Source organism: Vicia villosa, unplaced genomic scaffold, assembly GCF_029867415.1.
Source record: "Vicia villosa cultivar HV-30 ecotype Madison, WI unplaced genomic scaffold, Vvil1.0 ctg.002314F_1_1, whole genome shotgun sequence".
Classification (NCBI taxonomy): domain Eukaryota; kingdom Viridiplantae; phylum Streptophyta; class Magnoliopsida; order Fabales; family Fabaceae; genus Vicia; species Vicia villosa.
In genome coordinates, this window is record NW_026705892.1 from 262,717 (window position 1) to 275,362 (window position 12,646).

Consider the following 12,646-nt stretch of genomic DNA (forward strand, 5'->3'; position numbering starts at 1 on the left):
TAGAACAAGACTCGGTGTTTGTGCAACTTCTTAAAATTCACCTTCTGAATGTAGCTTATGAATGCAACTTCTGAATGTAGCTTCTGAATGTAGCTTATGAATGTAGCTTCTGAATGTCCTAGCCTCTGAAAGCTTGTGCAACTTATGAATGCAGCTTATGAATAGAGCTTCTGAATGTCCTAGCCTCTGAAAGCTTGTGCAGCTTCTGAAAGTGTCAGCTTCTAAATGCTTATGCAGTTTCAACATTTTTGAGTTCATGTAACGTTAGTGTATTGATCCAATAAATGTATTGTAATATGAGTTTTTGATGTTTTCAAATTTGGGGAGTGTGTTAGAACCTAATTGGACATTAGTTTAATTAATTTTAAATTAGCCATAAATTAGTTACGTGATTACTTGATATATAAGTAATCTCTCATTGTATATAGGAAAGACATTAAAGCTATAATTGAATATTGAAGCTATAACTGAATACTTTTTCCCACACTCTAAGAAGGTATTCATAGAATTGGGACGTAGTTCAAAAATAAATAAATGAATTCTAAGTGAATCATGTGCGTCCAAAATTACATTTTATGAAATCTAAAGATATTTTTATTTTTCCACGAAAGAGTGCTAGTAAGAAATACCCTAAATCTACCCTAGCCTACACGGCAGAAAAAAATTGTATCCAAATTCAACGTAAAAGACAAAAAGCCCCGATTATGAATTCGGTGCATGCACCGCAAGCCAATCACGATTCAATCTTTTCTTGAAGGGTGCGGATAGCATTTACCAAGAGAAATTGCCTTGCCTCTCGAATTCAATTTCCACCTAGAACAATTCTATTTCCCTCAATATTGATTCCTATCCCCTTTTGATCCAACTTCATTGATTACCCTACAGGTACATCGTACTGTATCAGATTCTGATTTTCTCCTTCAGAATCTAAGATTTTGATCCAATTTATCACTTTTTCTAGCTTGTAGGTGATTATTTTCTAGAATAGCGAAATGGGTATTGATGATTTTTCAATTAGAAAGGGTTTTGATTTCTGGGTATACTAGATTTTGAGTTTCACTATTAATCTATGGAATTTTGACAAGGGTGCATAGATATGGGTTCAAAAGGTGCGGATAGTAAAGCATGGAAATGGGGTTTAGGTTTGATATATATAATAGCTGTTGCAATAATATGGATAGCTGCTAGTTTTGTAGTGCAATCTGTTGTAGATGATGGTGTATCGCCGTTCCTTGTTACTTACATATGCAATTCTTTGTTCGTGGTGTTGCTTCCGATTGTTGAAATCGGGAGGTATTTTGAGGATTCTTACGGAGGTTTATGGTTTTGGAAGAGTGATAAGAGGAAAACAAATTTAGAACGGAGGTTAGGGGAGTCGGAACAAACTATACTTCTTAGAGATAACGAAGCGAGCGGTGAATTGGTTGTTGAAGCGGTGGACGTGGTTGAAGATAGGAGCGACGGTTCTGAATTGGTTCCTTCTGGTAATGTAGTAGGAGGATTGGTTGGTCAGGTTTCTTTGATTGAAAATGTTGATCGAAGAGGGTTGGATGAGAAAGGGCGATGGACACGTTGCAGAGTCGCTAAAGTTAGTTTGTTGATATGCCCGTTTTGGTTTTTTGCTCAACTCACTTTTAACCTGTCGTTGAAGTATACTACAGTTACCGTAAGTGAATTTAGATTATTTGTCATTACTTCATTATTTGGTTTAAATAGCATACATGATTCTATTAACCACAATTTGTGTTCAAATATATATGTGAGGATCATGGTTAATGACATTCCAAATCGTGGTTAATTGTGTTTAGTGGATGGTTAATGAGTTGCAACACCTTGTTGTATTCATTAATCATCTTTTAAACATGATTAAGCATGTATTTGAACTGCATTCACTATCCAAATTATTGTTGAATTATGTAGCAAAATAAAAACACCTCTAAGTTAGTTATTTTTTCATATCATATGCAGTCAAATACAATCTTAAGCAGTGCATCCAGTCTTTTTACCTTCTTGGTTTCCCTAGCTTTTTTGGGTGAGAGGTTTACATGGTTAAAGCTCTGTAGTGTTCTTCTTTGCATGGGAGGAACAATAGTTGTAAGTCTTGGTGATTCAAAATCTGGTTTAAGAACAGTTGCATCAAATCCTCTTCTTGGAGACATTTTTGCTCTATCTTCAGCAGGACTATATGCAGTGTATATCACCCTTATTCGCAAGAAATTAAATGACGACGATGGAAAGAACGGTGAAGCCAGTATGGCTCAGTTTCTTGGATTTCTTGGGCTTTTCAATGTTTTGCTTTTTCTTCCAGTTGCCCTTATACTCAATTTCACCAAGACTGAACCTTTTCATATGCTTACTTTGAAGCAGCTTGGTCTGATTATTGGCAAAGGTTTGTATTCACTATCTTTTACATTTTCTTTGGTATTTGATGAAGTGGATAAGTTCTTTGTGCATCTTTCTTTAGAAATGAAATTTGTTATTTTCTAAGAGTAGATCAAACAAACGGTAGTAATGGTCATAGGTTATATTATTCAGATGGAAAATCAAACTATTTTCAAATAAGGTATAATCTGTTTTCATATCTAGAGAGCTTATAGATATAAGCTGAAAACAACTTATGGGCATATCATAAGCTGTTTTCATAAGCTCACGCAAACAGTCTCGCAGGTGCTTCTGATAAAAACCTGAGAATTTAGGTAAGAACTGTGTATAATTTACCGTAAGTGGATGAGCTTAAAGCTCTTACAATGAGGGAAAATGCAGAAAACTGAAGAGGTATAACTTTTGATTGGAAAATCAAGTAGGGGATTTAAACAAATAGGTAGGTGTTTGCATTGTATTACAATCTCAAGCATTAGTTTTCCAGTCAATATAGTTATAACTCATCACTTTTCCTGAATTTCACTTTAGAAGAAACCGAATCTCTTTTTGATCTTGGTTATTTATATATGTATAGTGTATAATTGCATGTGTCTGTGAATAGCAGGTTAATTGATAAATAATGAGCCACAATAGGGTTGATAATGGTTCTTATAAACATAATGAAAATTAATCTGAGAGGAAATTCGTATATTACATTTGGTACAGTCTTTTTAACTTCAAAGCATTAAGCTTCTGTAGATTGAAACAGAAGGGGAAGAAGATTATTAATGGCTCATTGTCAAATTTCTTCATTAAATAATGAAAACTTACTGATACAAAAATAAGAGGAAGCCTTGAAAATGATCCCAGCATTGTAGCTTTCTATAAATTGTTATAGGATGCGTAAAATCAGGAATTCTTATGGATAAATTACAGCTTCCTACCATGTGCTATGTCTCAACTTTGCTTTGCTAGCCTACTGTTACGTTACAATAAATAATTAACACTCTGCCACTCTGACTGGCTAGTGCTAGAATATAAGAAACGGGGCGAGGCGGGGCAGCATAGTTGAGGGTGCGGATTTAAAACCTTGGTCGGTCCCACGAAAAAATGAGGGTGGGGCGGACAGTAGGTCTTTCACCTCTAAAGGCTAAAAGTTGCAAAAATTCTTGTTAATGTTCAAAAAAACGGAGCGGGGCGGAGCAAACATATTAGAGGGAGTGAATCTAAAACCTTGTCCCGCCTGTGGAAAAAAGCGGGTAAAACAGGCTTGTCCGACGGACCGGACCCGTTTTGCCATCCCTACCCCTTTTAATGAGAATGGAAGTGTGAAAAGAGAAAAGAAGTCAACGTTTTTGTCATGCATTAAGATTAATATTGATGCATCGTTAGTGTAAATTACACTGCTAACCAATACAAACCATCATATGTATGACTTCTAAGGTAGATATGATTAAAGTTAAATATTTTAAATGATCTCACTGATATCTTTGATTGATATTATATAAAATCTTTACACAGTCAAAACATATCAATTAAATCCATTTTTTATTTAGTATTCGAAAATTGTAATATGATTTTCTGAGGGAACATTCTCATCTGTATTGTACGGCCGAGTTATGTGAGATACTTAGCACCATCATTAGCTGAACACGTGTCAAAGAACTTGGCCGAAGATTGGCTTAAAGTTTCTTAAAAATCCATCCACCTTATAGTAGAATTATCAAACCTAGAAAACAAAACTAGCATTACTTCACTTATGACATTCTTATTGCGGTGGCGACGAGAAACCGAAAGGTCATCTGTATCATTAGACTTCACTGTTGACTGTCAGGCCTCCCATTGTTAGTGTCATGTTGTACAGACCTTTGTTTGCAGACAATGAAGTTTTTTCTTTTATTGGCATGTTACTGCAATAACCTAACCCCCAGTGATAATTGAGCTAAATCTATTAAGCAAGCACTTTATCGCTATTTCCAAAAAAGCGCTTTATATGCTGATACAACTCTACATTTGCACTTGGAACTTCAAAGAGTTGTAAATTATTCCCAAATCATTCCTGTTTTTGCTTTTCATTACAAAACTGTCGCTTTATTTTCATCTTGGTTTTTCTTTTATACATGAAACGTTCAAAAGAACGGAAATTTGTGTCAGTTTTCTCAAACAAATACGCCCTAACCTTTTAATCCATGGATCCTTTTCTCATTCTACATTATTTGACTTGTACATTTTTTATTTGCTATCAAAACTAGGATTACTGGACAATGTGCTGAGTGATTACTTATGGGCCAAGGCTGTTCTTCTTACATCAACCACAGTAGCTACAGCTGGACTCACAATTCAAGTCCCATTGGCTGCCATTGTCGATACCTTCACTGGAAATTCTCCTCCCATCATGGATTACCTTGGAGCAGTAGCCGTTATGATTGGCTTTGCAGGAATCAATATTCCGGCCGATACTTTTAGCAAATCAACAGAATCTAGTGCTGTGGAATTGAAAAATGAGGATGTGAGTGTAAGGGATGAAGAACATGCCTTGCATGTAACACAAGATTCTGCTGCTGTACTGTAGCATGTATGTACATTGTATTCTTTTTAGTTATTAGTTCAAGTGCAATATTTTTCGTTAGTACCAAATTTGTTGCAATAACAGAAATGTACTATACAAAAATAGATCGTTACAAGAGTGCATAGATATTAATGAAAATAAGCTCAATCCATTGATAAATGATAAATATGATGAATTGTAGTCAACTCTACAATGATTATTTTCACATATAAAGAATAAAATCACAAATTGACCAATAAATGACATATTAAAAAATTTGACCATAAATAAGTTTCATGGTTAATTTTGTTATGTTTCTTAAAAAGTTCAAGTTATAGGAACATGCTCATCTCCTAATAATTCTTGGCAGTTATGCTAGCTGCATATGCCTTAATGTTGTCAACAACCTTTGTTGTTAGATGCTTGAGAATGGAGGCTAACTACACAATAATATTTTCATATTATTTCCAATGGGCGTTGTTGATTTCAATTGTCAATAAATTTTCATATGAAACTACAACAAATACAGTTACAATTTAAAGCATATAAAAGTGGAAAGGGTTAAATGAAAGGAATTATCCATGACACACTAACTAAAGTTTTGTATACTAAAGTTTTGTATGGGAGTTAGAGTAGGGGTGGGAATAGGTCAGGTTGGTCTTCAGGGACCTATAGCCTAGCTTACATAAGGTCAGATCAGACATATTTAATAAAAATGTCAGGCTTAGAGTTAGGGCTATTTTATTAAAGAGAATTTTTTTGGAGACTCCCCTATGGAGAGAACCTCCAGCGAAAAACCAAAAATACCCCTACTTTGAAAATGCATTTCCGACGTAATTTTTTTAAATTTTTTTTTCAGAATTCGAAAATGCACTTCCGAAAACACTCATTTTGTGGTGTTTTCGGAGATGCATCTCCGAAAGCACTGAAAATTCAAAATTAGCGTTGGATTTAACTATCAGTTATTTTTATATTGATTAATTCAGATATGCATATCTGAAATATCCCAATATTCTAAATTTGACGTATCAAATTTTATTAACACAAATTAAAACACAAACTAAATAAAATAAAGATGATAAACCGTACATTCAACCAAAAAGCAAAAATACATCATAAAATAAAAGAATATTAACATTTTAAATATGTCATTGGTAAATTAATCGATCAATTAAATGCTACTATATATATTAACACACAAATTAAAACACAAACTAAATAAAATAAATATTTAATAAAGGTGATAAACCGTACATTTAACCAAAAACAAAAACTAAATAAAATAAAGATTTAATAAAGGTGATAAACCGTACATTTAACCAAAAATACATCGTAAAATAAAAGAATATTAATATTCTAAATATGTTATTGGTAAATTAATCGATCAATTAAATGCTAATATATATTAACACACAAATTAAAACACAAACTAAATAAAATAAAGGTGATAAACCGTACATTCAACCAAAAACCAAAAATACGTCGTAAAATAAAATAATCTTAATAACCCAAATATGTCATTGGTAAATTAATCGATGAATTAAATGTTACTATATATATTATATTATAAAATAATTAATATTCCTTTTACTTTATTATATTAAATAGATATTTTGAATATTAATATCCCAAATATGATTCACCTTGTTTTATGTATCGAACAATATTTCGGAAGTGCATCTCCGAAATATTTCAAGGGGGTGAATTCGGAAATGCATCTCCGAAAACACCTTTTTTTTGGTGTTTTTCGGAAGTGCACTTCCGAAATCAACTTTTTTTCAGAAAAAAGTGATTTCGGAGATGTATTTCCGAAATATAGCGGCATTTTGGTATTTTCGCCGCGGGTTTTCAAGAAGGTTGGGGGTCTTTAAAGAAATTCTCTTATTAAATAGGTCAGACTTTGGCTATTAAAAAAAAGCCTATGAAGCCTTATAGGTCGACATATATATATATATATATATATATATATATATATATATATATATATTAGAGATATGCTGAATAGGTTAGTTCATGTATGGATATATATTAGAAAAAAAGGCTAAATAGGCTAGCCTATGTATGTATATATTAGAACAAAGGCTAAATTGGTCGGCTTATATATGTATATATAGGCCGACCTATAAGGCTTCTTAAGTAATATAGATTAATTGAAATTTTTAATGAGATACAGGCTTTTACATAGGCTTTCAGGCCTGGCTAGGTTTTTAAAAAGGTCAGTCAAGCAAAAAAACTGAGCCTATGATAGGCCTAGAGCCGTCAAAATGGGCCGAAGCCCATGGGCCGGCCCGTAGGGCCCGGAAAATGTTAGGGCTTGGGCCTAATTTTTTGAGCCCATTTTGTTTCGGGCCTTTTTGAGTCCGGCCCGAAAAAGCCCGGCCCTAAATGGGCCAGCCCGTATGGGCTCCGGGTAGTCCATGGGCCCGATAAATAGTAAAATTTAATATTTAATTAATAAAATTTAATATTTAATACTAATTAAAAAATTCAAATTTTTGTATTTCTTTAAAATATATTTTATAATAGTGAAATATAAAAACAAATTTTAATTTTTTTTTAAAAATTAAGCTTAATATAATTTATTTTTTTAAATTAAAGAGAATATTTAATATATTTTTTGGAAATGGGCTTTTTGGGCCCGGCCCGAAAAAGCCCGAGGCCCGAACAGGGCTGGGCCTGGGTAGTTAAAACGGAGCCCATATAAAAATGGGATTTTTGGGCCCGGCTCGAAAAAGCCCGAGGCCCGCTAGGGCCGGCCCGTTTAGGGCCGGGTAGCCCGTTTGGACAGCTATAGATAGGCCATAGGCTAGGCTTAGGCCTTTTAGGTTTATCGTAGGCCAGCCTCAGGCCTCCTAAAACCTAGCCTAGCCTATTTCCATCCCTAGTTAGGAGGGGAGGGAAAGAGAGGGTTGTACATCAATTTGAAAATTTTAATATTTTTTTAAAAAATAATTTTGCATGTAATGATAAATGAATATTTCTTATCAATATATTTTTAATCAATATATTTTTAATTTGTAAAATGTTATAACAATATATTTTATAATTGAAGAATTTATGTAATGTTAAACACAAAAATGTATAGTATAACTGTGTGTTTTTTCTGCTGTATTATTCCTGTATACAATCAATTTTCTTAATTAAGGAGATGCTAAAATAATTACATAATTACAACTAATGATAAATAATATTTTGTAATAATGAGGAAATCATCTATGTCATTATTTTGCTAATAATAGCTAATATGCTGTAAATAATTCAATTGACATCCCCCTCAAATTGATGTTGGTAAATCTATCAATATTAATTTGCTAACAAGGAAATTATGACGCTGACGTGTCAAAGGTTTGGTGAATATGTCTGCAATTTGAACAAAAGTGGATACATGATGTAGAGTGATAACTCTACAATCGTAAGCTTCCCGGATGGAGTGACAATCATCTTCTATGTGTTTTGTTTGTTCATGGTAAATAGGATTTGCTGCAATTTGTATGGCACTTGTATTGTCAGCATTCAACAAAGTTGGTTGTGTTTGTGAAATACCAATCTCTAACAAAAGACCACACAACCAAATAATCTAAGAGCATGCTGCAGACATGGCGCGATATTCTAATTCAATGGATGACTTAGAGATCGAGTCTTATTTCTTACATTTCCATGAAATTGGTGCATTGCCTAAAAACATACACCAGCCAGTAGTAGATTTCCTAGTGTCCGGACATCCAGCCCAATCAGCATCTCTATAGGCTTGGAGTTGTGGAGATGCACCAACAGAGAAGAATATACCACGATTGGAGGTGCCGACGAGGTATTTACTAATACGGTGGACTGCTGAAAATGCAAGTGCCGAGAGGATTGCATGAATTTGCTTACTGTGTGGACAGCAAACGAGATGTCTGGTCGTGTAATGGTTAGGTAGATAAGACTTCCCACAAGTTTTCTATAAACAGTCGGGTCTTGTCAAAGTTTACCTTCATCCTATCGATATTTCACATTTACTTCCATGGGGTTGTCAACCATAATTACATTGGTAAGACCACCGAGCTTAATCAGATCATGAACATATTTGTGTTGGGTAACAAAAATGCTTTCTTGTTGATATTGCACTTCTAATCCCAAGAAGTAAGTTAGTTGGCCAAGATCTTTCATGTGAAAATTGGACTACAATAATTTCTTGATTGTTGAGATAGACTCTTGATCAGATCCAATGACTACAATATCATCCACATATACAAAGAGTAACAAAATTCCCTTGGAGGTGTTTTGTATAAAAAGGGAGGGATCATACTAAATTTGTGTGAATGAAAAGCCAAGGAATGTTGTTCTAAAATTTTCAAACCATACTCTTGGGGCCTGTTTCAATCCATATAAAGAACGCTTCAGTTTGCAATCAACATTAGATGATGGACACGGCATACCTGTAGGGAGTTTGATGTAAACTTCTTCATTGAGGTCATTGTGTAGAAATGCATTCTTTACATCCATCTGGTGTAGGTGCCAATATTTGGATGCTGCAATGGAAAGAATAATGCGAACATTAGTTATCTTTGCCACGAGTGCAAAAGTATCCTCATAGTCAAAACCAAATTCTTTCTTATTTCCAAGAACAACCAGCCTAGCCTTGTAACGATCTATTGATCCATCTGAGCGAAGCTTTTATAGTGAACACAAATTTACTGCCAAGAGGTTTAACAGATGGAGGATAAGAAACAACATCCCATGTCTGATTTTCTTCTTGTGCTAGAAGTTCTGCTTCAATAGCTTCTCGCCATGAGTTGTGTTCCATGGCCTGCTTATAGGAAGAAGGAATAGGAACATATGCTAAAGTAGCTGTTAAAGAGAAATGGGAAGAAAAACCATATTTTTCCAGAGGTTTACCAACGCAAGTACTGCGACATAGGGGGGCTGGTTCTGGATTAAGTACTGGACCAGCAGTCATAGATTGATCAAGAGGAAGCCTAATATTGGGTAAAACAATTGGACGTCTTTGGTAAACCAATAGAGGTTTAGGTGTTGATTCTCCTGCAGAAACATTAGAAAATAATGGCAAAATAAACTTGCATGTAGAAGGGAGAATATCTTGATGAGTTGCAAAAAAAGTATTTTATTGAAATATGAATTTTCTAGAAACCCGAATCCTACATAGATTAGGATCATAGCATAGAAAACCTTTTTGGTTGGTTGAGTAACCAAGAAAAGCACATTTAACAGATTGAGATGTGAGCTTATTGTGTTCCTGTGGGAGAAGAGAACATAGCACACATAACCAAAAGTGTGTAGATTGGAATAAATGGGCGTGTGACCAAAAAGTCGTGAGATATGAGAATCATTATTTAAAGATTGAGACGGTAACCGATTAATAAGGTGGGGAGAGCTTCACACCAAAATCATGGTGGCGCAAAGGATTCCAACATGAGAGTATGAACGACATCAAGAAGATGTTGATTTTTTCTTTCAGCTACCCCATTTTGTTAAGGTGTCGAAGGACATGACCTCTGAGATAAAATACCATTAACCTGCAAGAAATCTTGGAATAAATGAGATGTGAATTCCTCCCATTGTCAGAGTGCAAAATTTTGATTTTGGAAGAAAATCAGGTTTGAACATAAGCTAGAAATTTTTTGAAAGCAGAAAATGCTTCATTTTTAGAGCGCATAAAATAGACCCGTGTGAAACGACTATAGTTGTCAATAAAAGTGATAAAATATTTGTAATTCGCATGAGATATAACAAGTGATATCCCCCATAAATCACTACGAATCATATCAAAAGGTTGATTTATATTTGACCGATGGATCGGAAATGGTAGAATTTTACTTTTACCAAGTTTACAAGAATTGCAATCAAATTGAACAGCACTTAAAGAAGGAGAATTTTTATTATCAAGAACACCAGATTTCACTAAATCATGAAGTACATACGAATTTGGGTGACCAAGACGCTTATGCCATATTTGAAAATCAACAATAGCAGAATTGCAAGAAACAAAATGTAATAAAGAGCATGGAGACAAATATAAATAAAGAGGAAAAAGACGTCCAACTTTAGGCCCCTTCGCGATCAGTTTCCCTGAGTGTTGATCCTGCACAAGACAACCAGATTTTGAGAATTCAACTTGGCAATTATTATAAACTAATTGTCCGACATAAATAAGATTACGAGTGAGACTAGAGGAAACATAAACATTGGTTAAAGAGGAGGAAATATCACCAATTTCTGTGATAGGTAAATTATTCCCATCAGCCATGTGAATTTGAAGATCACCAGAATATCTTGTAACATTTGTAAGAGTATCAACATTGTTGGTCATATGATTGGAGGCCCCAGAGTCAAAATACCAAGGAGAATAGGGAAGATAAGGTTTACCTGAAATTCATAAAGCTGAAAAAGATGAAATTATCATTTGTTGAACCATTTTAGGAGTCATGTTCTGGACGTTGGTGGAAGCAATTTGATCCATACAACCAGTTACAGAAGAGGAACCAACAGAGACAGTAAAAGCGGGTACAATTTTCTTTGGTGGTCTTATAGGGCATTCCTTAATGATGCAACCTTCTTTTTTGCAATAGTTACATAACTTGTTAGGACAGTGTAATGCAGAATGTCCAAGTCCTTTGCAGCAAAAACATTGGACATCACTCATATCTTGTCCTCTAGGCTTGCCTTGTAAAGCGTATGCAACTGGAATAATAGACGATTTATGTTGTTCCATTGTTGTTGTGGAGACTGTGGCTCTATTTGTAAGATTCGACCGGATACCTTCAAAATCAGATCTTAGGTTCATAAGAAATTGATCTTTTTGAGTAGTTTCGTGAACTTTTTGCACTGCAATTTGATCGGTAGTTGACAAATCTTCATAGACAATGTCAGTGTATTCATCCCAAAGATTGATAAAATGAGAATAAAATTCATAAATTGATAGACTATCCTGTTGAGAAATGGTAATGTCGTGTTCTAGCTGGAATCCACGAGCTGCGTTATTTTGGATGTATACTTTCTTTAGATAGGCCTACATCTTTGCTGCAGTGTTAAATGGCCGAAGATTGAGAACAATGGTATCAACAGAGCCTATGATCCACAATGACTTGAGCATCTTTGACTATCCATTTGGCATGTTCTTCCTTCTGCTTCTCTTTGTCAGGAGTAGGTTTGGTGCCATCAACATGACCCCAAAGATCCTTACCAATGACAAAAATCTGGAACTGAAATGCCCAAGCTGGATAGTTCTTGTCATTCAGGCGAATGAATAAAATATCATTTTTGTCATACTTATCGGTAGACATGAGGCCGAGAAAATGACAAGAAAGTACATGAAACTAGATCTGGACAGACTTGAGAAAGACAAGAGACTAAGACTGAGTTAGGGTAGGATCGAAACCTGGATTGATACCATGTCAAACACAAAAATGTATCGTAAAAATGTGTGTTTTTCTGCTATATTATTCCTCTCTCTCTCTCTCTATATATATATATATATATATATATATATATATATATATGAGGAGAGTTATATTGACTCTAGGGGTGGGAATAGGCTAGGCTAGGCTAGGCTTTATAAGGCCTGGGCCTGGCCTACGATAAACTTACAAGGCCTGAGTCTGGCCTATGGCCTACTATAGGCTCGTTTTTTCAGCCTGGTCTGGCCTTTTTAAAAGCCTGGCCTGGCCTGAAAGCCTATTTAAAAGCCTTTTTCTTATTAATATTTTCAATTAATTCATATTACTTAAGAAGCCTTAT

At 34.6% G+C, this 12,646-nt stretch overlaps 1 protein-coding gene across 1 annotated transcript; it reads left to right on the forward strand.

Annotated features, from left to right (window-relative positions):
* Positions 1-620: 620 nt before the first annotated feature.
* On the forward strand, positions 621-5,096 carry LOC131638439 (thiamine-repressible mitochondrial transport protein THI74-like). Its single transcript, XM_058909004.1, has 3 exons — positions 621-1,666; positions 1,969-2,389; positions 4,614-5,096. The coding sequence occupies exons 1-3, from the start codon at positions 1,097-1,099 to the stop codon at positions 4,931-4,933; spliced, it is 1,311 nt and encodes a 436-aa protein (XP_058764987.1). The 5' UTR covers positions 621-1,096; the 3' UTR covers positions 4,934-5,096.
* Positions 5,097-12,646: the final 7,550 nt, after the last annotated feature.

What these genes read in the sequence shown, in the direction of transcription:
- LOC131638439 (XM_058909004.1), top strand. Translation starts at nt 1,097, where the DNA reads ATGGGTTCAAAAGGTGCGGATAGTAAAGCATGGAAATGGGGTTTAGGT. An exon ending in TGAAGTATACTACAGTTACC is followed by an intron (nt 1,667 to 1,968) that starts GTAAGTGAATTT and finishes TATCATATGCAG; the next exon opens with TCAAATACAATCTTAAGCAG. An exon ending in TGGTCTGATTATTGGCAAAG is followed by an intron (nt 2,390 to 4,613) that starts GTTTGTATTCAC and finishes TATCAAAACTAG; the next exon opens with GATTACTGGACAATGTGCTG.